Source organism: Lepidochelys kempii, chromosome 16 (genome assembly GCF_965140285.1).
Source record: "Lepidochelys kempii isolate rLepKem1 chromosome 16, rLepKem1.hap1, whole genome shotgun sequence".
Taxonomy (NCBI): domain Eukaryota; kingdom Metazoa; phylum Chordata; order Testudines; family Cheloniidae; genus Lepidochelys; species Lepidochelys kempii.
The window spans coordinates 15,857,126-15,880,271 of record NC_136395.1 but is presented as its reverse complement, the minus strand read 5'-3'; the positions used below and the strand labels follow the sequence as shown (position 1 = coordinate 15,880,271).

At 44.8% G+C, this 23,146-nt stretch overlaps 1 protein-coding gene across 3 annotated transcripts; it reads right to left on the bottom strand.

The window, feature by feature from the left end:
* Positions 1-25: 25 nt before the first annotated feature.
* Positions 26-23,146, bottom strand: GOLGA2 (golgin A2). 3 transcript variants are annotated; one of them, XM_073314330.2, is made up of 28 exons: positions 22,936-23,146; positions 21,915-22,037; positions 21,460-21,540; positions 17,228-17,362; positions 16,562-16,605; positions 16,339-16,402; positions 15,736-15,795; positions 15,215-15,295; positions 13,351-13,389; positions 12,155-12,217; positions 11,803-11,896; positions 11,028-11,134; positions 10,338-10,396; positions 9,984-10,125; positions 9,181-9,270; positions 8,912-9,019; positions 8,718-8,805; positions 7,802-8,145; positions 6,708-6,821; positions 6,034-6,258; positions 5,693-5,792; positions 5,515-5,603; positions 4,522-4,675; positions 4,292-4,359; positions 3,568-3,670; positions 3,122-3,228; positions 2,531-2,702; positions 26-2,441 (listed from the first exon to the last, which is right to left on the bottom strand). In XM_073314330.2, exons 1-28 carry the CDS (start codon positions 22,981-22,983, stop codon positions 2,197-2,199), a joined length of 3,147 nt encoding a protein of 1,048 aa, XP_073170431.1. In that variant the 5' UTR covers positions 22,984-23,146; the 3' UTR covers positions 26-2,196. The 3 variants fall into 3 exon arrangements, with proteins under 3 accessions (XP_073170431.1, XP_073170430.1, XP_073170429.1); XM_073314329.2 differs by lacking the exon at positions 15,215-15,295; XM_073314328.2 differs by lacking the exon at positions 21,460-21,540 and having other exon boundaries at positions 22,936-23,145.

Below are 23,146 nucleotides of genomic sequence, written 5' to 3'. Positions count from 1 at the left end.
GAACAGAAAACATGCACACAGTCAGTGCTTGCCTGAATAAGTTTATTCAGAAAGAAAGAATTTATAATGGGATTAAATCACCTCTGCAGCAGAATGCAAAAATTTCTCCAACAGTATTTCCTTCACATTCCTGGACTAGAACACCCAATAAATATTTACCCCTTTTATAATAACGCTCTGTATTAAATCACAGCCTCTCTCCACTGCAGTTAAATCATTTTTTATAATACAGGTTATGAGCAACCCCAGCAGGCAAAAATGCTGCAAAGGGCCATATTCTTTTTTCAAGGAATATACAAAATGTTACACAGATACTCTATGTACACAAACTCATGCAAACAGGAGCTTGTAGGCCCACCTTGCTAGTGCCCTGCATGATGCCTCCAGCAGAGCACTCTGCCCACAACACTGACAGTCAATACCAGGGCTGTTCAAATGAAAGGACTTAAAAACAGTTTCTATCCTCCCCAGATAGGCTAAAATTCAGCTGTTCAAATTTCAGAGGAGTGCATTGATTTTATTCCACAGAACCTCTTTCCCCACTAAAATAAAAGTTTAAATTCATTAAAAAAAAATCCCAATCATCGTGTGCTTTTCGCTGTGGAACAACTGTTCCCTGTTCCAGGTTAAAAAAAAAGGTCTTGATCAAAATAAGGCAGAACTGATTATAGAAAGGACCTGCAGAATTTTAACTAAGAAAAGTCATAAACCAGCATAGCCTGTTTGCCAGAGCCTCTCTGTTCCAAACAGAACGGCACCAATGGGAGCCAAGCATGTGCATGTGCTTTTAAGTCATCAACCTGGAATTTGTCTTGCATTGCACAACTTTACGTAAGTTAGGTCTCCTTAAAATACACACGCACTCTCCAGAGAGTTCTCCTTTGAGACCTGCCACTGGGATTGCTGAGCCCACAGACAGCAGGCAACAAGTTCTAGATTTTAAACCCATATGTACTTATCAGACACTGATGTTATTCCTAGCAGATGGAGATGGTAACCCATGGTGGTTGAGCCCTGTACACACCATCGTTAGAGTGTCTTTCAGCGAGTTGCTCCATTCATCACAATCCATTTTCTTTGCTTCTAGATCAGGGAACTGATTCTCTAAGCACAAACATTCAACTCAAATGTTTGTCACCTAGTTTTCTCCTCAGTCAGTTCTGCAACTTTGAAGTGTTTCCAGGTGACAGCTCCACCTCTTGCATGTGTGTCTGGAATTACCGGGAGCAGACTAAGGTTCCTAATGCACTCAGCTAGTGGAAGCCTTGTCCGTGTGGAGATGTAGGGAGAAAAAGGAATCCAAGAGATGGGGAACTAGAATCCCAGAGTCCAGAAATTCAAAACAAAGCACGTTTATTAAGTGATTTGCTTTTACTTATTTCTCCCTTTTTTTAAATAAATAAAACTTTTAGACAAACAAGGTGAAACATCATCCTTCAAAGTGCAGTTACATTTCTACCCAACCCTCAACCAACCACATAAAGCTTATATCAAGTAACCGAGCATCTGTCCCAAGAGGACTCAGAAGGCAACCCCTGGCCACTTCCCCCCATCTAATGTGAATAAAAGTTTCTGTCGTGCTGCCTAGTCAGGCAGGAAGCCTGCGTCTTTTGGCTGTTTGGGACTAACAAGGCTGGTTTCAGATACAGTGCAGGGGACAGGCTGCGGAGAAAAATGGGAAGTTTAAGATACATGGTGTGAAACATACCAATAATCATTCAGAATCCAAAGTTTGTTGCCAGAATAAGTTACTTTAGGAGGCTTTTGGAAGGAGATGGGCAGATAGCGATCATGGCTGGTGCAACAGTCACAAGCCAATCACTGCTGAGAAGCTGGCTGCCAGCAGCAGAGTCCTGTCAGAGAGCTAGGAAATAAGTGTTCAAGTTACTCTGTCAGAGGTCATGAAGAAGTCCTGCTACTTTCATGTGGGTCAGCAGAGGCAGCACTTCCGACTGCCTCACATGATTACTTCAAGTCAGAGTCTGTACTCAGAGTGCACCAAGTAACAGGAGGAGAGAGAAAAGAGAGATGATGAGGTCTGGTGCTCGAGTTCTGTCTGATGCAATCCCTCTTTCCACAGGAACAGGAAATCTGTCCAGACTGAGGGCTCTGGACAGAGATACAGGGTAAGTTTAAACAGTTTGGGTACTTAACAGGCTCACAGAAAATTGCTGCAAGCCAGGTTTCTCATGCCATTTAAATCACCATGATCTTGACCTCATCGTTCTCATCAGCACGATAGAAGAAAGGAATGCAGGGGTTTTCCAACAGGGACCCCACCCTCTCCTGAGGGTTCTGGATTTCTCTCAGAAGCTGCATGATTTGCTTAGCAGTGGGATCCTCTGGACTGGGCTGGGGGCCTTTGCTATGACTAGATACGTGTGATTGAAGGACTGCAGCTTCCTGTTCTGGCTCATCTGCTAAACTCACCTCTCGCAGTCCTGTAAAGAACAAAGACGAGGCAGGTTACGACTCCCGTCCCAACACCGAGCAGTCTGGTTCCCTGCGAGCCAGCAGGAAGATTGCTCACCTTCTCCATCAGTAGCGTTTAGTTCAATGTGCCTCTCAACTGCAATGGCACTTCCACTTCCGTGACTTACTAGCAGGTCTGGGTTCTGAGCAGCTGCCAAATACTTGCTGTACCATTCATTCCTCTCCCCAACCAGACGCATCACCAACTCTTGGAGCTCCAATAACTTCATCTGTAGCAAGTTAGCAAATAAAGCAAAACCCATGAAACATATATGTCCTCCCTGTGGCTTCTTAAAATTGGTAGGTTTGCACCTCACTGGGCAGGTCAGTCATCCCGACAGACACACTGAGTCCCAGTTTCAGGCATTTTGGAAATCAGTTTGCTGTACTGTACATCACAAAACCAGCAGTGTATCTGACACAACAAGACAATCTTCTCGAGAGAGACCAAGAACTGAACAGCAGCTTGTGCTGCAGGTCTGAATTCAGAAAACTGGCAGAGTTGTATGGAAAAGTTTGTACTGTATATGTGCCTTTGATGCCTGCCACTCATCTGCTGAGATCAGCTTTTGCACACGCACATTCCGCTTGTGCTTCCTGGCCTCGTAACCAAGGTGTGAGTACTATTTTGATAGGAGAGATTCCTTACCTTCATCTCTTCCTTATCCTGGGCCAGCCGGCTGATATACTCCTCTTTCTCCCGGTGCCGCTGTTTTAGGATAGCCCTCTGACTCTGGTACAATGCAATATACTCCCCTGGAACACAGGAGAAAAGCATAAGGCAGAGACAATGCACCGAGGGATTACAATATTATAAAGCTCCCTCTGCTTGAACTTTACATCAGTGGGTAAATGAACTATGGGGCTTTAGAATCCAGATAAGAGCCAATCTGGACACCGGACTGGAAGTCTCTTACCCAGCAGGGTTATTTTAGGGCACCTGGAGGCTGGGCAGTAGAAATCCGATTGGTGGCTGAATGGTCAGGCTCCATTAGCAGTTAGAGAGGCACCTGTAGTTTCAGCTCACTGAGAAGTAACACCCTAGGCACTCTGTGAAGAGGTTGCCTAGCTTGCTCTCATGCTGGCTAATCTTACCAATTGTATCTGTTTCGCCAGACAGCTGTATGCAGCGATGCTCCAACTCCTCCACTCGGTCCTTCAGGTCAGCCTTCTCTTGCATCAGATCTGTGAAGCGGGACTGAACACATAACCAGCATCAGCCTTCTGAACAACTACACTTGTACAGAGAACACATAAAGGAGTCAACAGTCCCCTGACAGAACACCTTCCAGGTCAGCCTGAGCTTAGGAAACAATACTGTTCTTTCCCTCCCCACTTGTTTCTTGTGGGAGAGCCTGGCTGATTTGCTGGATGAAGGAGGAGAAGGAAACACAGCTAGAGAGAGTGACATCACAGCAATAAGGAATCCTTTAAATTTCTCCCCACCATAATAGCACAGCTTCCCAGGCACTGAAGACTTCAAGATTGCTAAGCCTCTAGCAGCAGCTTCTCTCTGCTGAGAGTGAGAAGGGGAGACCAGTATTGAGCCTGCCCCACCACTATGGCTTCAGAAAAAGATCAAGGACCAATGCCAGCCCCCTACACCATTCCCTTTGAGTTTAAACTATTGCAGGCCATGCTGAGTATCCAAAGGCTAGATACAGAAGTGATCAGCTGTTCACAGGAAACCCAGGAAAGGAGGCAGTTGTCTCATAGAAACCAGATTTGCTATTTATTCCCTTGCAACATAGTCTTGGTTTGCTATACAGTGGGGCCCGATGCTGGGCTCCAGAGCCCAGCTGAGAGTTCAGTTGCTCACCTGTAGTTTCTCCATGGCAGTTTTTAAAGCCTCATGAACCTCCACCGGGACAGTGTCTGTAGTATAGCCTGGAAAGGACACAGATTCAGTGTGTACGGTTTGCGGAAGAGCGATAAAACTGCAAGTCTGATTCATACTGGGAGAGGCAAATGCATGCACTCGCGCACACCCCCACCCTGTGTGGCTCTTTCTGGGGCACTCTCCCTCCCCCACACAGCGCAGAGCTTTACCTCCACCCGACGTGACACTGTGTTGCTGCTCCTGCCTCAGAGCTGCTATTTGCTGCAGGAGACCTCTACATTGTCGTTTCTGCTCCACCAGCTGATGCCGCATCTCCTCTCGCTCCTTCTCCACTTGGGACATGGCAGATGTCAAGAAAGTGACCTAAAAGGCAATTCCAGCTCTACTGTCCAATCAACTCCCAGTATCCCTGGGAAGTAGGTAAGGATTATCCCTATTTTACAGATGGGGAAAACTGCCTACAGTGAGTCAGCATTCTAGCTGGGATCAGAATTTGAGGGGACTTATTCCTAGTCCTCTGCATTAGAGCTTGACCAGGGTCCTGTGTATTCCACAATTCTGCAGCTGCAGAGCTTACTGTGGAATCCACTCCTTACTGCAGAACTGGGCTCCAAAGCCTCAGCTTTAATTTTAAAGAGTTATGATCTTGGCCCTCCCAGCTATGAAGATAAAATCTGAAAAATGTAATGAGTGTAAACTGAAGCAGCAAATAGCCAAAGAGGTATGAACTGTCCAACTCTCCTCAGTGGGTTAAATCTGAACCCCAAGATGACATGTGTACACTTTATAAATAAGTACCTATTTTCATTAATGATCATTCTAGCAAAAATAGCCAGCAGATGCACCAATCCCAATCCGCCTCCCAAGGTAAGGAATATAGGATCAAAATAAGACAGAAGCTACTGAGCTGATTGGGTTATTTTCATATATTTTTTACCCTCCATTTTGCATTTATTTAATGGAAGCTGCCAATAGATTCCAGTCTGCCACACCACAGTGCTTCAGAATTGTGGGTGCCTGCTGCAGTGCGCATGGGGCTTTGACTATGCCTCTTAACTCTGTGCGTGCATGCATGCTCCTTGCATCAGCAGATGACAATCGCATGCACGCAGTCTCCCCGCTAGGGGAGTTTGACCTGCCCACTTTACAGGTACTTATGCGTAGTTGGAAGAAAGAAGCTTTGCTGCCTACTATGGACTCACCATTTCTTCGCGGCTTTCAAAATCCTCTGGGATCATGAGTGAAGATTTCACAGTTTCTTCTACCATCTTTTCATTCTCCACTCCATCTCCTACAAGATGAGGGAAATAGACAAAGGAGCTGTAACACTAGATGGTCTAGCTCAGCCCAAATTTCCACCTAAAGATAGACTGCTGTTACCTTCCACTCGGTGCAACATTTTATCGTCCAACTCTGCTGCTAACTGACTGATCTGGGCCTGCAGCTCTCTGTTTTCTTTGGCTACAGCTGCCAGGCTTTCCTGTAAGAGAAGCAGGAAATCACTGGAGGGGCTGGATGGCCACCACACACTTGAGACCTGCACCAGCTAAACTAGATGCCCTATATTTTCACCAGCAACAGAAAAGTGGTATGTTTTGACCACAAAGCCATTATCCTGTCTAATGCAGGAAGCTCCGGCACCCACTCAGAGTAATGCAGAAAGTACAACATATAGACAGAATCCTGCCTACCATCCTTCAACACCTGCCTATCCCCATTACCTTGGTCTGCTGCAGCTCCTTCAGGTGCAACTCCACCGTCACTTTGCCTTGCACTTCTTCATGCTGCAGACGGTCCATGAGCTGCGTCTGAAGCAAGTACTGTTTGTGCAGCTCCTCCTTCTCATTGGCCAGATGCTGGTATGCCACCGTATACTGTTGCAAATGGCCATAGTACTGATCCCGCTGCTCCTGCAGGCCTTGAGCCTCCTGAGTTTTCAATTCCACCTGACAAACAGAGCAAGATCAACTCATCACTGAAAGCTCCAGCTCTACACACAGTTGAAGACTATCCCTAAGGTGGTACGTTCCCCTGCATATCCTCATCCTCACAGTGCATAAATCATACAGCACCACCCTCCTTTTCATCATGGGAAACAAGGCAGTTTCTGATTCTCCTGTAGACTGTGGAAGTTGGCACCAGATCTTTTCTTACTCCAGCTAGGAGACAATTGTCAGTATCACCCCTTGAATGAGCCAGAAGCGGGCCCTTCACCCTACTAAACTCCGACTGGCCCAAAATGCCAGACATCCACAGCAGGGTGCAGACAAAGTACATAGTGAAGACTGGCTCCCAGACTGGTGTGAAAATGAACAATTTCCATCTTTACATCAAAGCCTATCCTATTTCAGAACCTGGTATGTTATCACCCTGGTGCTGTACCACAGTGCATTACCGTCTCTTTGCGTTCAGCCAGCTTCTCCTGTAGCTGCCCAATCTTCTTGGCCAATTCCTTCTTCACATGCAGCTCCGACTGCAGAGCGCTTGTCACCTCCATGTTCTCATTTGTCTGAAATGATGCAGAGCCACCATATCAGGAAACTGCCCCAAATCATCAAGTACAATAAATGTACATAGCACTTTACAAACCAAGTCAATGGGCTGTACTCAGTGCTAGCATAACATGATGCAATTCCTCTTGAAATGGATGGGTATTGCAATCCTGGCATGTAAATAGCTGTATTTGGCCCAAGGTCCTTGCACTGAACAGTCATTCTAGTTCAGACAGAGAAACACAAAACAGGGATAAGAGCTTGACCAAGACAGCGAGGGGACGATAGCATGGGGATCAAAACAGGGAAGGTGCCATAAGAGAAAAGGGTTTTGGCACACAGCACAGCCTCTAACTCGCCAAGCACAGGGGTGGCATAAAAAAAAAAAGAGGCAGAGTGAAGAGGGTGAGGAGATAAAAGGAGGAGATCATAGAGGACTGAAGAGAGCAGGTAGCTAGAGGGAGAATGCAAGGACAGGAGGGCAAAGATATAGGGAGCAAGACTGCACAGAGCTCTGAAGAGGACACTGGGGAGCTTTATGCTACTGCACGAAGCCAGTAATAGGATTCAGGGGCACGAGGAGTAATACTGACAGCAGTGGAAGAGGTGAAAAAAGCTGGAAAGAACCTCCTCATGGGTGACAGGCATGCAAATCTGGGGACAGACAACAGGGCCCTCGAGGACAAAGAGCCAGGAGAAATACCCAAAGTCAAGAAAAGTAGTCGAGTTGGGGGTGGAGGGCACAAAGGAAAGAAAGAAGAAAACCCCGTTGAGACAAGCAGAGATATTGGGTGATCCCCCTGAAGCTCACTAGGGAGTTGGAGAGATTGCATAGTGCCATCACACCAAGGTCTAACGCTAGAACTGTAACAACCGAAGTGCTAGAGGGCAGGCAAGGTAAGGACAATGCTTCTGCCAGGAGGTTAGTGTCGCTGTTCATGCTGCACTGTGATTGTACCCTGTAATTCAAAGGGCTGCATGTCCAGGAGAGACGTACCAGTTTGACAAAGCCATTCTGCAGCTCCGCCAGCTGCTCCTTCAGCTCCCGGTTTTGGCTGAGAGCTCGGCTGATGGTGGCCTTGTCGCTCTGCATGTTTTCCAGGATCTGCTGTCTGTCCACAGACTCCTCGCTATAGCGCTGCACAGTCTTCTCGAGCTCCTGCAGCCGCTCCTCCTGCTCCTGGTTGAGGTGGCTCAGCTGCTCATTATCCCGCACCTGGGCCTGGTACTGCCCATGAAGCTCCTCCTTCTCTTGCTGCAACCGCTGGACCTCTGACCACAGGTTCAGCTCAGCTTCCGTGGGCCCTCCTGGCAGGGCAGGCTCACTGTCCTTAGGCTTAGCTGTTGACGAAATGGGTTACAATCAGCTAAGTTCTGTGCTTCTAACCCATTCACAATAGGTTAGAAGCACAGAACCCTTTAATGTGAATAGGCCTTCCCTCAGCCAACAACATTCAACCCCTCTATCTAAGGGTGTGTCACTGACAGCACTATCCAACCCTCCCTCTGGGAGCAGATGGTTCCTAGGAAGAGAAGAAGGAGGAGAGGAGAAAGACCACAGCTTGCTGCTATGTGCTGCTAGCTCCCTCAGTCCCACTAAGAAGCTTTCCTCTACCCAGCTGGGTGTTAGGGACAGCCCACAGAGTTCTCTTTCCTCTTCACTGGACCATAGGAGCTGGAGGTTTGGTCAGGTGGATAAGAATAGGCAGACATGGCTCGGTGATGGTTCGAAAGGTCTTGTTTGACAGGCACTAGGCCGGTAAGTTTCTTACTAGTCCTTCCTAGCTGTCCTTCTGGTTTGAGCATATCAAACCTAGTGCCCCTTCTCTGTACAGAAGTTCTACATAATAGGGATGGGAAGCCTTCCTTTAGCCTGCTAGCACTCCACAATGCTAAGCTCTGATTGAACCTACCTGATTTGCTTAGCATCTCAGCAACACTGGCTTCCAGCTCCTGAATCTGGGTCACATTCCTCTCTTTTTCCTCCATCAGCATATGGACCTATATGGTCCCAGAAAGGGAGGTGTCAAACCAGTAGAGTCAGCCTCCCCAGTGTCAATAAAAATAATGCCTCCACGTACACCAGAGAAGATACTGCTGTTTTTACCTGCTCAGAGAGCTGCTGTACCCGCTGCTGCCAGATACTGCCCTCCTCCTTCAGCTTCTCTACATACTGATCCCTTTCAGCCTGGAGCTGGCGAAGCGACTCTGACTGCTGCTCAGGACGACAGAGGAAACTGGAGCATTATTGCTCAAAGAGTACAGCTGGAGAAGACCAGTATTAGTGCAGAGTCTCAAACTCTTTTGCCCTGCTAGACAAGTTCCCCTACAAAGGCTGCAATATGGATCCTCAACATATTCCATATGATCTCTTACCTGAGTAATCTGTGTTTCCAGGTTTGCCCGCTCTTCCAACGCCATCTGCAACTGCTGGTTTGCATCCAGAATCCCAGACTGACTTGAAAACTGCCAGGAAAATCAAATAAATTATGGCAAATTCCTACATTCCTTGTATTTTTACACCTCTTCCTTTTGATTGCAACCTGTGACATGATCCATGTGGTAATTTCTGTGGTTCTGTATATTCCTCTTTGGTTCTAGTTCAATACAAGTTTAAATTTAAAAAGTATGGGTTGAGATGAGTGGCTGTTTAGAAACAGGATGACATGGGGGTTCTGCCCTATGCAACAGATCTATCTATTGTATGAAGGAGATAGCAACAGCTAGTATCTTATTGGGGCAGCTCCAATCTTTCCCACATCTCTGAAAGATATACATCAGTCAAACAATCCAATTCAAGAGTAACCAGATGATGTTCTCTGGCCTATGTTATACTGGATGTCAGACTATATGATTGAATGGCCCCTTCTGGCCTTTAAAAAAAACAAAAACAAACCCACACACTATGAAACAGAGACACTAGTCCAATCCTTGGGATGTCATGGTGTCTACGGTCCACCACTCCAAACTCCTCAGACAGCGGGCTCCCATTCTCCATAAACCTTGAAGAAGACCTCTTCATTCAGAAGTTGTCTATGTGAAGCATTGTATGCTGCTTGGTAAATGGTAGTGAGTAAAAGCCACCCAGTGGTCAATTCTCTTTTGACCTACGATCCCTTTTCCCACATTCAGAGCAAGGTCTTACCCTTATATCCACCTCCCAATAACACTGCAATCACCTGTTGAATCATCAGTTCAGCCATTTCCAGTTTCTTATGCAAATCCTCCAAATCCAGTTTCATGGCGGAGTTCTCAGAGACCAGGGAGTGAAGCTTTTCCGACAGTTCTGAGTTCTGCTGCTTGAGTTCCTCACTGCCTTTGCTGAGCGACAGAAATAAATTAGCAATAATCCTTACTTTTGCCACTGGTTCTTTGTTACTCATGAGGTAAGTTTACAAACTGGTCCTTTCTGGTGGCTGGAAGGAGGATAGGCTGTGCACTGGAAGAGGCACCTTGTATTCTAGGCATGAGAGGGCAGCTCTCACAGGGTTAAACATTACTGAACCTGCAGTAACATACAGAGTAGAACTGACCTTTGTTTGTACAGATCCAGTTTCAGGCTGTCTCGCTCCTTCACTACCTCTCTGTTATGCTAGAGAAAGAGGAAAACATACATGAATCAACCTCAGACTCTGACCAACAAGGAAAGCTTAAAATCAACTATTGTCAGCCTTCTACAGATCAGCTAATGTGGAACTAAGAAGGTCAAGGACTCGAATTCACAGAACTATTATGGCTGGAACCTCAGAATGGATTTGCCTGGAACTTCGCATCAGGCTACAGCTGGCCAGCATTGGAGCTAAGCCTGTCACCACATTAAATTTCTCACAAATGTGCCAAGAATTCATCTACTCAGTCTTTTCAAACCGATACCATTAACTAGCCATGAGGTTATGTTTCAAAGGTCTGGATTAGCACCAATACTACAGTGTCTCTTTGATAGACAAGCTCCTGGACAGCGGACATGGCTGGGCTTTCATTGTTTGGATTTGGCAAGACAGATAAAGTGAGGTGCCAGATCTGAAGACAGAAGCTTTGACCAAAGATTAGTGGTTGCAGAAAGTGAAAAAAAGTCTGCCGTGATCATGAAGGGTACAGAACTTTGTTTACGGGACTTGTGCCTCCCTCTTCTCAAAGATGGGACCACTAAGCATGTAGCAGTTTAATGAAAGATACACAGGAAAGAGCACAACTGTTAAAGTATAAATGGAGGTAACTCTTACTTTCTCCAACTGTTTCTGCTGCGTAGAGATGGAGGACAGAGTGCGTTCCAGCTCAGATACCCTCTGGCGAGATGACTGCAACCGTGCAGCAAGGTCTTCAGCTTCTCCTGAACAAGTCAAAACAGATTCAGGTGGGGCTGGGCTGCAAACAGTTCTTCAGAACTGGCTGAACTACACTTTCTAATCAGCCCACAAATTCTTAAACTCTCCCGCACTTTAAGGAAGGTAGCATGGCGCAGTGCATAGAAGTCTGGAAGTCAACAGAGCTGGGTTCTTCTATTCTGGCTCTGCCACTGACTCTCATGTGACCTTGGGCAAGTTAACCTCTCTGTGCCTCAGCTTCCTCATCTGTGAAATGGAGATGATACCCCCTTTGTCTGCAGATGAAAAAGCACTAGGTGCTTATTATTACTTTTATAATATAGAAATTTGCTGGAGTTCAGCTGAGAATGAAAGCTTATCTTACCATGACAGCTGTAGCGTTCAGCTGAGAAGCAGTCAACAGGACAGTAAGAAAGTAACAGCCTGGATAATCACCAGTATTTAACAGTCATAACAGGGCTTTAGCAATATACAAAAGAACCTTGATTCTTCTGGAATCAATGTGCTCTGATTTTGGGAATAGCTTGGATGACAGAAACAATGATTGTGCCAAGTGTTTATCATTAAGAAGTCACTGAGTGTTATGGGCAGCCTGCCAGTGAATATAGTACCCACGACTCAAGACCCTTGGTTTGTTCCAACAACCTCAGTTGAATGCTCAAAGTCGATATACCTGATTTCTGCCGGGCAGCTTGTTGTGTATGGGCTAGTGCTGTCTGCAATTCAGATTTCTCCGAGACTAGGATTCCAATCGTCTGGATATGAACCTTTGGGAAAAGAAAACAAGAGCTCAGTTGTAAGACACCTGTTCTTGGAACTACATCTCCACAGCAGTCATAAAAAAATAATTCACTAAAGGCAGAAAGATTAACATAAATCCATTGGATGAGTCTACAGTCTGGCTGACCAAATGCCTTTCCTGAATAGCTGGATTTCAGAAGGAAGAACATCCCAGTGTTAGGAAGTCCATAAAAAGCCAAGTGAAGACCAGATGATATGACTGAAATGGAAAAGTTCTTTCTTACCTGTAGCTGTTCCCTCAATGCTCCTTGCTCCTTGGCAAACTTCTGTTCAAACCCCTTCTTTTCCTATGTAAAGAAACCATGCAGATTAAACACAATTTTTTTTAAAGGGATCTTTTTTAAAAAAAAAAAACACAATTGTAACCTAGGTTTCTTGTGGTAATAATAATATCCAATCGACACAGAATTTTAAAGACCTAATTTGCAGTTCACCATTTAAACTTTGTATTTACGTTTTGCACTTTGCTCAGCATGGGCAATAAAAATAGATTAGATAAAAATAGATAAAAACCTCTTTTACTTTGAGGTTCTCACACAGTAGCACAATGTTGCAGTGTCTGGACTGCAAATTATAGGGAAATGTTTAAATCTAAACTTAACCATTTCCACTTAATTGCTTTGAAATGCAATAAAAATTAATTTTAACATAAGGTTTTGTTTAAAAAAAAAAAGTCAAAGTACAAAAATCTCCATTTTGGGCCTAAGCTACCTGACAATGTTTCTAAGTAACAAGAACTTTAGTTATGAATGAAATGTGATCTTTTGTTAACGTTATCTTGGAAAAGGAAAAATAAGGTGCAAATTATAGACAGAGCATAAGTTACTAGTGGAGGTTGGTAACTTTTAATATAAAAAAGACACTTATTCAAGGTAAGGGTTGTATCTCCTTTAAAATATGTTAGCAGGGGGTTAGATTAGACGACCCTTGTGGTCCCTTCTAACCCTATGATTTTATGATGATAACAGTAAGGAGAAACTTCACAATATATTAAATGTTTTCCATTTCAGGGTTTTTTAATCCCACACTCACACATGTACATACTCTCACACTCGGCACTTGTCACAGTGGATTGGAACAGACACTTTTCCTTTGGTTTTGCCAGTATGTCAGCTATGCCAGGTAATTATGTTGGTCTAAGGAAAGCTATATGTAAGCATTCTAACTATGTGTTTGTGTTTTTTTCGTAGTACTTGATTTTGTAGTGCTTGATGTTTTTTAAACCAAACTAGGATGGAGTTCAGAAGGATTTCCCAGCGCCCTCTATACATTATATAATGCCATCTTCACACACTTTACCCAACCTAAGGCTGGGTCATGTATGTCTGTGCCACGGTACACCACAAATATCTGCTCCTCTTGGGGAGAAGAACATCTACTGTACCTCTCCTAAGATGAGGGTTTATGGGAGGCATTTTACCTTCTCCAGCTGATTCATAGCCTCTTGGTTTTGCTGTTTCTGCAGAAGGAGCAAAATTGATACATCAGTACTAACAAATCACTTTCTTACTGATGAGATCAGTAAATTTGTCTTCAATCTTAACCAAGACATGGGACACACATGGCTAGCTATAGCAAACAGAAGTTCTGTTAAATCTTTTAGGCATTTTCTACAAAGACAGGATGTTTCAACTATTAAAACAATAGATTCTAGGGTCATGGCATGTGGATCTTGAGAAGTGTATTAGCCAGCTCAGGGTATGTTCTTTCGTCTTCAACAGAACATCCCCATTCCACACTAGCATTGCTGAGGTAATAAAACCCAAAATGCTTATATTTGATCTCAGCACCATCCCTTTTAAATTCACATCCTACATTTTAAGGTGTTTATCATTGTAGTACTTGATGTTGTATCACATTAATGATACATCAGGATCCTATAAAGGGAACCACATTCTCTCCTCCCTTCCTTCAGATATGTTCTTAGACACTACACTGACAATATGTTAAAGCCCTGAGCCTGCATAAAGATAGACTTTTATACCATGTGGAGCCCCATTTAAGTCAGCATGGCATCCCCTGTCCATGTGGATCAGATGAGAGGACTAAGGGTAAAACATGGAGAAAGCGCCAGCATATACACAATACTGTCCCAACCTATTCTAATCTCACTGGAGAGGTGGTTGGAGGTTTAATGAAAAAAAACGTGCTAGGTGTGTGTGTGCGCACGGGCACACACAGGATGGAGACAAAGTGAACAGAGATTCTACACCACGCTATACTAGCAGCCACAGGACAGCCATAAAACTGTGATATGTTGAGCAATGTTCCTATTTGCTATCAATAGCTAGCTACTGCCTTTTCCACAGGAGCTACAGACATCAACTTTGGCTAAACTGTTTGTGTAATCCTACTCAAGACGCATTTTAGGAAGGTGATTGTCTGTGGAAGGATAATATATTGGAGGCTCTGATCCTAACAGAACCAGTGGACAAGTGCAAACCCAGGAGTACAGCATAGGCCTTGTGTAATTCCAGGCAAGAGACCACTTCATATGCCTGTGTGGAAGCAGGCAAACAGCGAGAGTCGCTGGTGGGAACTGATCTGATACCAGGTGCCACTGCCGCCCAGCCTCAATACTACAAGAGAAAAAGGGACACAAGGGGAAAACAATGCAGCAAAACAAAAGGGCCATGGGATGCACTGGGGAAGAATCCTAAACTGCAGGGAGGAAAGCGGGGGGAAATGAATCAGGGAGAAAAGCATTTCAAACCAAGCAAGGCTCTTTTCAGACTGAAACCAATCCTTTGCAGTTGTTTCTTGCTGTGTTAAAGCAACAGGCTGAAAAGCAGCAGCAACATCCATGCAGGCTATAGGACAAAGTGGTTCATTCATAGTGCCACAGATGCAGACAAGATGATCAGACACCAGTCCCTGTGCTCACTCCTAGCCCCATTACTCACACTCTGCAGACAAAGTTGGAACAGCAAGTTCAACTGGAGAAAACACAGATTTGAATGTTGCTCCCACTGAATTCAGTGGATACCGATCAGGCCCAGTATTAGTTGCTTTATCATGAGGCTAATCACCCAGGGCAAAGTACGGGTACCTAAAACCCCATGACTATATTTCATATGCCTCAGACAAGCCAGTAAATTCAGGAGTCATCTTTTAATTTGACTTTTTACCCTCTGAATGGGCATTTCCATAAAATCCACTTTGTTCTCCATACAGTGCTGTGAGAACAGTTCCCTTGTGGCACTGTAAAAGAACCCATAATCTCGCAGACATCCAGAGAGCATGGAGAAGCAGCAAGGACAATGGTTGGCTGGATTGTTTCTTACCAATTCCTCTAGTTTTGTACTGAGCTGTTTGTTAGTTAGATTGCTGGAATCTAGGGCTACTGCCAGCTCCTGGTAACGTGTCTGATGGGCGCATGCAGACAGAAGGAAGAGAAGGAAGGGGGCAGAGGAGAAGGGGAAAAAAGGCAATAATTAGGACAGAAAATAACTCAGTATCACAGTTTTGATCTAATTTGAGTCCCCACAAAAACATTTCCGTTTTAATAAGTATATGTTAGATGGGAAGATGTTCTATCCATTCCGCTAAAGGCCTCACTCCCATTTAAAGACACTAACTGGGAGTAGTGGCTGCACTCAGGACAAGTCCTTAATAGCTCCAGCATCCCATGGTGGAGCTGCCACCGATGCCTGGCTCCAAATGTTGGGCACAGCTTCGCTGTCAGGGTTATAAACCACACTGTCTTTACTGAGCAGGTTCAATACAACAATCACGGACTGTCCCATTGGGTGATCAGTAGTGATATTATCCAAGTAAATGATGGAATCAGAAACTGAGTTCTTACCTCCATCTCCTTCATATTTGTGGAAGACACAGCACTTTCGCCATTCACATAGGATGTGGACTACAAGTCAGAAAGAAGTAACTGAATTTAATATCCCAAGGGCACAAGCTCAATCTAAATAGGAGGGGGGTGTACAAACATATCCCCAATAGCACAATACATATCTAGTGCCTTTCACTTTAAGTTTATCAAGGCCCCATACAAAGGTAGGTATGTAATATGACCATACATACTGGTCTGGTTAAAGATATGCTAATTATGTTGACCTCTGCCCATAGCATCTACAGAAATGGTCTTAGGTGAAATATACAGACCATGTATCACAGATTTACTGCCACTGAATTGAGAGAGCATGTTTCCATGAATATATGCTGTCCTCCACATCCCACTCTGGTTTTCCTCCCACTGACCGAGTTTCACATTCCTAAAACAATGGTTTCTGCTTTTCAGTGTTCAAATGCCTTATTGTTTAGTGGGCTGGCTGCAAAGAACTCTGGGATTAAAGAGAACATTACTGTGCTGGCTACTTAACAACTCCTCCTTCCCCTCCCCCAGTGTTGAGTTTTAAAAAAAGTTAACAGGACAAATGGAATGAAATGGTACCTGAGAGACCAAGCCATTGAGCTGCTCAGACAACTGGCGGAGACTCTCTGTCGATGAGAGAGACCTGAGAATGGAGAAACACAATGCATTCCTTTAGGAGCGGGTCCATTCATGGCACTGCCCAGGCCTGGACAGCACTGAGGGTAACTTCTACAAGCAAAGTCAACTTATTGGCTCTTTACGACCCTGTTACAAGCTCTTTTTATTAAACAAAGACACTCACCTATTTTCATCCAAGGCATTTTTAGGATCATCGGCATCCTGTATCTGTGAGGTAAAACACAAGAATCACATGACTATACCAGAGAAACAGAGAGAGACAGACACACACAAACCACCCTAGGACTCGCATTACATAGCATTTGTCACTACCACAATCCGTCCAAAGGGGAATTTAACACTGAAAGCACAACCCAAGTCAGGCCTAGATTATGGATAATTTTTTGCTAATTTTGGGACTCCTCATGTCACAAGTTGAACGGACTTAGGTAGTATTTAACAGATGAACATTACAGTAGGTCAGTCAAAGCCTTGAATAGTTCCTCAATATCACAAATTATTTGCCTTGCTGGTAAGTTTCAATTTAATTCTTAAACATTTTGTAAAGAAAGGAGGGTTACTCCAGTTGGAGAAGACCCTTCTTTTCTTGAGGATGCTCCTTGGGGGGGAGAGGAAGGGAAATGAGCAACATAGGATGGATGGGCACGTGCATCCTACAGCACTTTACATGGTGTGAAACTCATTTTGCTCACAGCTGGACCAAGACTGAGTGGAGAGGAGAGAATTTCACACTTGTTTGGAAAACATGTGCTAGTCAAACATTTCAGCTTAGCATAAGACAGGCATCATTAGTGCACTGGTGGTATTCAGGATACAAATGCTCACAAACCTGTGACAGCGGCATGCTACCAGGACCAGGCATGACAGAGCCACAGCTAGGTAGACTGTTGCTGTTAGATAACACGGGGACATCAGCAGCAAGCTGTTCAGCATTATGCGCGGTAACATCACTGTCAAAGTATGCCTGTCACAAAATATAGCACAAGGATTACAACCTACATGCAGGAGGAAGGGACACAGATAAACATGTGAATACAATACCCATGTGATCTCCATGCACAAAACATGCCAAGTGAACACTGTGGTCAACTACAGACATGTATTGGCAAAAAACTGTGTTCTCCCCAGAGCAAACCAGGTCAATCCATCAACCTGTTTTTCTTCACTGAATAAAACACTGTCGCCTATTGTCCCAGTCTCCAGCTTGGATGGGGGCGCTTTATCCAGAATTAGTGTCTGGCAATCCAGCTCACTTCTTTAACAAGGGGCAGTCATTTTGCCAGACTGTAAACCTGCATGTGGAAATGTCAGAGCTGCTATGTTTACTGCAAGGGAACTATAGCAGACTGAACAAGGGCAATGCCAGATCTATTGTCTCTGCTTTGCAAAGCACCACGTTCAGACTGTCTCTGGAGAGAAAACTGGTCAATGAGTACAAGTGGAGATGGAACAGAATGGGTTAGCGACCACTCAAGAACTGGGTTAGTTTGACTCAAGTGTTACTCCCCTACACCCTTTCCTGAAATCTGTGGAATGCGATCAACTGAAGAGTTTGACACTATGGGTGTAACTACACTACAAGGTGGCTACAGTGGCACAGCTGCAGCTATGCTGCCATAGCACACCCGTGTAGACACTTACTACAGCAACAGAAGGGGTTTTTCCATTGCTACAGTACATCCACTCACTCAAGAGGCGGTAGCTAGCTTGATAGAAGAAAGCATCCACTGACTAAGTGGTGTTTACACCAGGGCTTAGGTCAGCTTAACTACATCTCTGAGGGGTGAGAATTTTTCACACCCCTGAGCGATGCGGCTAGGTCAATCTAAATTTTAGGTGTAGACCAGGCCAAAGACAGAGGGCATTATAAATCAAAAGACCAAACTCAGCCCTGGTGTAAGCAAATGCAACTCCTGTGGGAATCCAGAGGAGTGACACTTTCATCTGCTAGAGCTGAATTTGCCTTAAGTGAGGAAGAGGGTCAAGAAATGCATTTTGTATCTCTGTGCAGAAATAAAATTGGTATTTTTTGGGGGGGCATAATCTAACACCAACTACCCCTACCAAACCACAGAGCAACTGGAGAATCCCTCATATATCTATCTTCAACCCTGCAGAACAAGTAGTTCTGGAGAGCCACAAAGTCCCAGTGCAACAGTCTGGCATTCTGTTGCAATTTCTTTCATTACATTGCCAAACTGCGATCAGTCATCATGTACAGAGGCTACAAAGCAAATGCCATAGCAGGACGTCAAGACAAGCCCCACAAGCACTCTGTGGCTCTCTGCAACTCCATTTGATAGTCTCCTCTCTTACTCCAGCCACCTCCTTCCTGGCTGCTCAGAGAGAAGAAGAAACATTTCTCTCTTCTCTTCCCCCTTCATGACTACTTGAAGGTGCAGAGGGATTTTGCTGCCTCCTGTTTTCTCCTTGATCAGAACTTCTCCTGAATACTACAAACACCAAGGTATAGGACACAGATTTGATGAAACTAACAAGATCACTGAGCTAGATGGATGGGGAAAGCCAATACCAATTTTTTAATGTCTTTTTAGCAGGATTGATTTGTGCTGTCAGAGTTCAATATACTTAATATTCGTAACAACACTTAATGTATCCCTCCCCCTCCCCAGTGCTTCCAATCTCAGGTTATTTTGCCCTGATATTGGTTTAGGAAATCACCAACACAGACTACAAAGTGGACAGAAGGAATCCATCTCCACCCCAATGCAGTATTTGATTTTAAATTGTATGTGTTAGTTTCTCAGGGTAGGACCATGTCTTTTTACATATCTAGTGCACCAGGCTCAGAGATGTAATCAATATAAGGTAACAGTAATAGTGACAAAAGTCATTCTCAGAAAAGGCGCTTTGAGAAGAAAGTGGCATAGAGAGCTAATTTGCTGAGGGGCATGTTAAAAATACCAAAATACTCATTCAAAAAATTAATGTTGTGTTGTGAAATTCTAGTAACTCTCAATAAAAAGCTAGTAACGCCACCCAGACTCATATATATGAGGATCCATTTGCTTTTTCTCAAGGGCTCCTGTTCTGTCAGCTTCTCCCTGCCACACAACCAGAAAGCTACAGTGGGTGAGGTGGGAGGGATCTGCCTGGCTGTGTTGACACACCAATGACAGCATTTGCTCAGCTGCCAGCATTCAGCTTTTCTGCCTATTAGCATCAAGTGAGTGTTCAGAGCAGCATTTCCCTGACTCAGGAGTTCTATCAGCAAGACAACTAGGAACCGAAATTCTCTCTTTCATTAGAGACTACAGTTAAAGGATAATTTTCAAGTTGCTGTTGAAGACCCTGGGCATAACAATCCACAGCCTCCAAGACGAAAATCTAAATAGCTATGCAGACCAAAACATCTCTCTCCATGCAAAGGAAGATAAGAGAAACACTCAGGACATCACGACAAATGAAAGAGTAACTTCTCTGCTTTCACAACAGCCCTAAAAGCCTAAGCATAGGTCCAGCCTTCATTTGAGACAGAACACCATCAATGTAACAGACAACTAGTTGCTTTCTCTGATATGCCCACCTATTAACCTTAATTTAAATTATACCCATGTTTAGTACATGGAAAATAGACCCCATACAAAAGGAAAATTCCAATCATAGTATGCACAATCTGATGCTATCATGGCACATCCAATCCCACAGAGAAGGACCTTGCATAAATTTTCCTGTCATTCTCACCCTTGTCCATAAACATACAAACAACATAAGTGCAAGAGCCCTCTATGTGCACTGTATGTCTTTGAGGTCAGTTGCTTCATTATCATGCACAGAAGACTAGTGAAAGACTTATTTCATCTATCACAGCATGCAGGTTTCATTGCACAGAAGCCATTTTAAGTCCCCCAGTAATTAACACGACTATTTCTATGGCTGGAACAAAGAAAAAAAAAACAGATACAAGTATCATAATGGTTTATTTGTTGAGAAACTGAATTCAAAAGTGAGGGTGGAGCCCTTTGCAGACACAATGGCATAAAGTTAAAAGGCAAATAAGGTTTTATGTTGAGTTCTCTGAGTTTTATCACAACTTTAACTTAAATTAAATGGAATTTTTGGTAATAAAATACACTGAAAATGACAGGCTGTTATAAGTTTGTTCCTGTACACTTGTCTCTTATTGCTAGTTGAAATCTTCCTTTTCCCTTCAGTCTCAAGAACAGAGGAAATACAAAGACGCTACAGCAGGGGTAGTCAATTATTTTTTGTCAACATCCAAATTTCTTGGTCAAGGTATAATCAAGGTCCAGAGAAACATTTTTCACACCACAAGAATAATGATAAGTAGTAGTAAATAAAAAGATTTTGCAGTCCGTTCAAAAGTATCTGGCAGCCTGCAGTCCACCTATTGACTTCCCCTGCTCTACAGCATGTAAACACTTGATATAAAATATGTCTGACTTCCTTGCCTAGATATATTTAAAGCCATATTACTTGCCAGACTAGTTTCATCACCTGTCACAAAATGAGTTGGTTGGAATAACTACACAGCTTCTCAGGGCAACTGGTTGATTAAAGATAAACAAGAACATGCCCTTCAGAGATGTGGTACTTATAAATAAAACAATGACATGCAAACAAAAAGATTATCGGCTAAGAAACTAACAAACCCAGCTTGTATTCCAGTTTAAACAATGGTTTTATGCCCCCATGCTATATCTCCCTGGAAACACACTGAGTGGGAAGGGGAACAGTGGGGTGTCTCTACAGTCAGTCTATTGCACACAACCTCACCCAAGATTCCTGACATAATCCCAAAGCAGCTGATCTCGCAGTCTTATCATAAGGGAAAGTCAGTCCTTGGCACTTCTCACTTCACATTTTAGATATGACACAAATCCAAGGGACACATAATAAGAACAAAAAAGCACATTAAAAATAGCTCAATGTTAAGGAGAGCAGCAACAAAACTCAAGCAACTGACAACAAACATGTCAGAATGAGGTTCCATCCAAAAATCAAAGCCAGTTTAAATAGACTCTGAAGCATGCAGTATGGACAGCAAGCTAGTCAGATGGATTCTGAACACTGTCTCACCTTCCTCTTGTCCAATGAGGGTATGGCTACCCCATTGGATCGGTTAAGGTCTGACACCAGCACCTTCAGAATGTTCTGAATCTAAAGGAGGTGAAAGAAAAGGGGAAAGAGAAATGGCTCAGAAAAGGACAGAGTGAGAATACTGATCAAAGGATTGCTGTAGCCAAAGGAATTCATGTTAACTATCTCTTTACCAAAAGAAGTCTCAACACATCAACACTAGCCATTTCCAGCATATGCTCATAGGGCCGCATATTGCTACACCGTATTACCTGACCCCATCATGCAACATTCAGTAATTTTAGCTACTTTCTGTTCTAAACACTAGTATACAAAATGTACCCCCTCCTTCACATACTACTGTCAAAATTCTCCTTCAGATGCAGAAACAAACTGGTTGGCAGACAGGTAAAGGTGGCAATTAATTTGGAATAAAAAAAGAACAAGCTACTGACATTCTCTGGAGACTTTCTGTCATCATTTGTCGGAGTCTCAGGTCTACTTCCATCTTTACTTTTTCGTTTCTTCTTGGCTGCTGCTGTTGCTCCAGGGCTATTCTTCTGCTGATATTCCTTCAGCTGAGAAAAAGGAGGAAGAATCTGAAGTCCTAACACACAGATGCAGCTCACTGTGACAGATCAGTGATAAGTTATGTTTGTAATTACTGTATCAATAAAAGAGAACAAACCAACAGTGAATTCAGGCCATATTATATCTTAAAAAGCCCTCATGTCTGGGTTTCTGAACATATGCTCTAAAACCAGATTCACCCTACAGGGTTTACAGTGAAGATGTCACTGCTATCAGAAGAATACCTCTGAAATGTTATGCACACACGAGGCTCTTCAACAGGAGGGCCCCAATGCATCTATAGCAAGCACTGAATCCCCTAGAGGGGTCAGCTCCCCATTGCTCTGGGCAGGCTGCGAAAGAAGGGTCTGGGGGAACAATCCCCATGGCCAAGATCACACAAGGTCCAACCCTTCTCACAACATTACAGAAACCAAATGTCTACAGGCACGTTAGGATGGATCACCGACTTGTGAGCACCTGGAAACTCCCCAATGCTGCTGCCGTGACTCTGCCCGGGGGCAGACCTGGACTGTCCCTACAGGGCACGGTGGGGAACGTAGCCTCCCTTATAAAGCTAAAGGGGGGCCGCCGCCGCCGCCTCCGGAGAGCCCTGGGGCCCCCCTCCCGCACAGGCCGCTGGGGCCCTCGCTTCCCGGCGGGGGAAGGCGAGGAGGATCCCTACGGGGCTGGGGCCTGCTGTCCCTTCCAGGCCTCGGGGGGCAGGCAGCGACTAGGCCTCTCCCCCGACCGAGCGGGGGGGGCCCGGGCGGCAGCTCCGGGGAAGCTGGGCTGGGGGGGGAAGGGAAACCAGGCCTGAGGGGGAAGGGATCGGGGCCACCTTCCCCGCTCGGCCCCGGGTTCAGGGAAGGCCCGGGCCCGGCTCCGGCTCCCCGGGATCGTTACCTTCTTCTTGGCCGCAGCCAGTTTGATCTGCCTGCTGCCGTCCGCCATGTCCGAGCCGGGCCACGTCAGCCCGGCGGGGCTAGGGGGAGCCAGGGAGACTCCGCCCGGCCGGCCCCACGCTCGGCGGAGGGGAGGAGGAAGAGAGAGAGGGAGGCCGCGCCCTGCTGCGCGTGCCCCGCGAGGGCGGGCGCGCTCCCGCCTCCGAGCCCGC

Bases quoted from the DNA above. Each gene is read 5' to 3' on its own strand.
- GOLGA2 (XM_073314330.2), bottom strand. From the start codon at position 22,983: ATGGCGGACGGCAGCAGGCAGATCAAACTGGCTGCGGCCAAGAAGAAG. The intron at 10,397-11,027 runs GTAAGAGTTACC...CTCTTTCTCTAG, and splicing joins AGCAGAAACAGTTGGAGAAA to CATAACAGAGAGGTAGTGAA. The intron at 8,146-8,717 runs GTAGGTTCAATC...TTTCGTCAACAG, and splicing joins TGAGATGCTAAGCAAATCAG to CTAAGCCTAAGGACAGTGAG.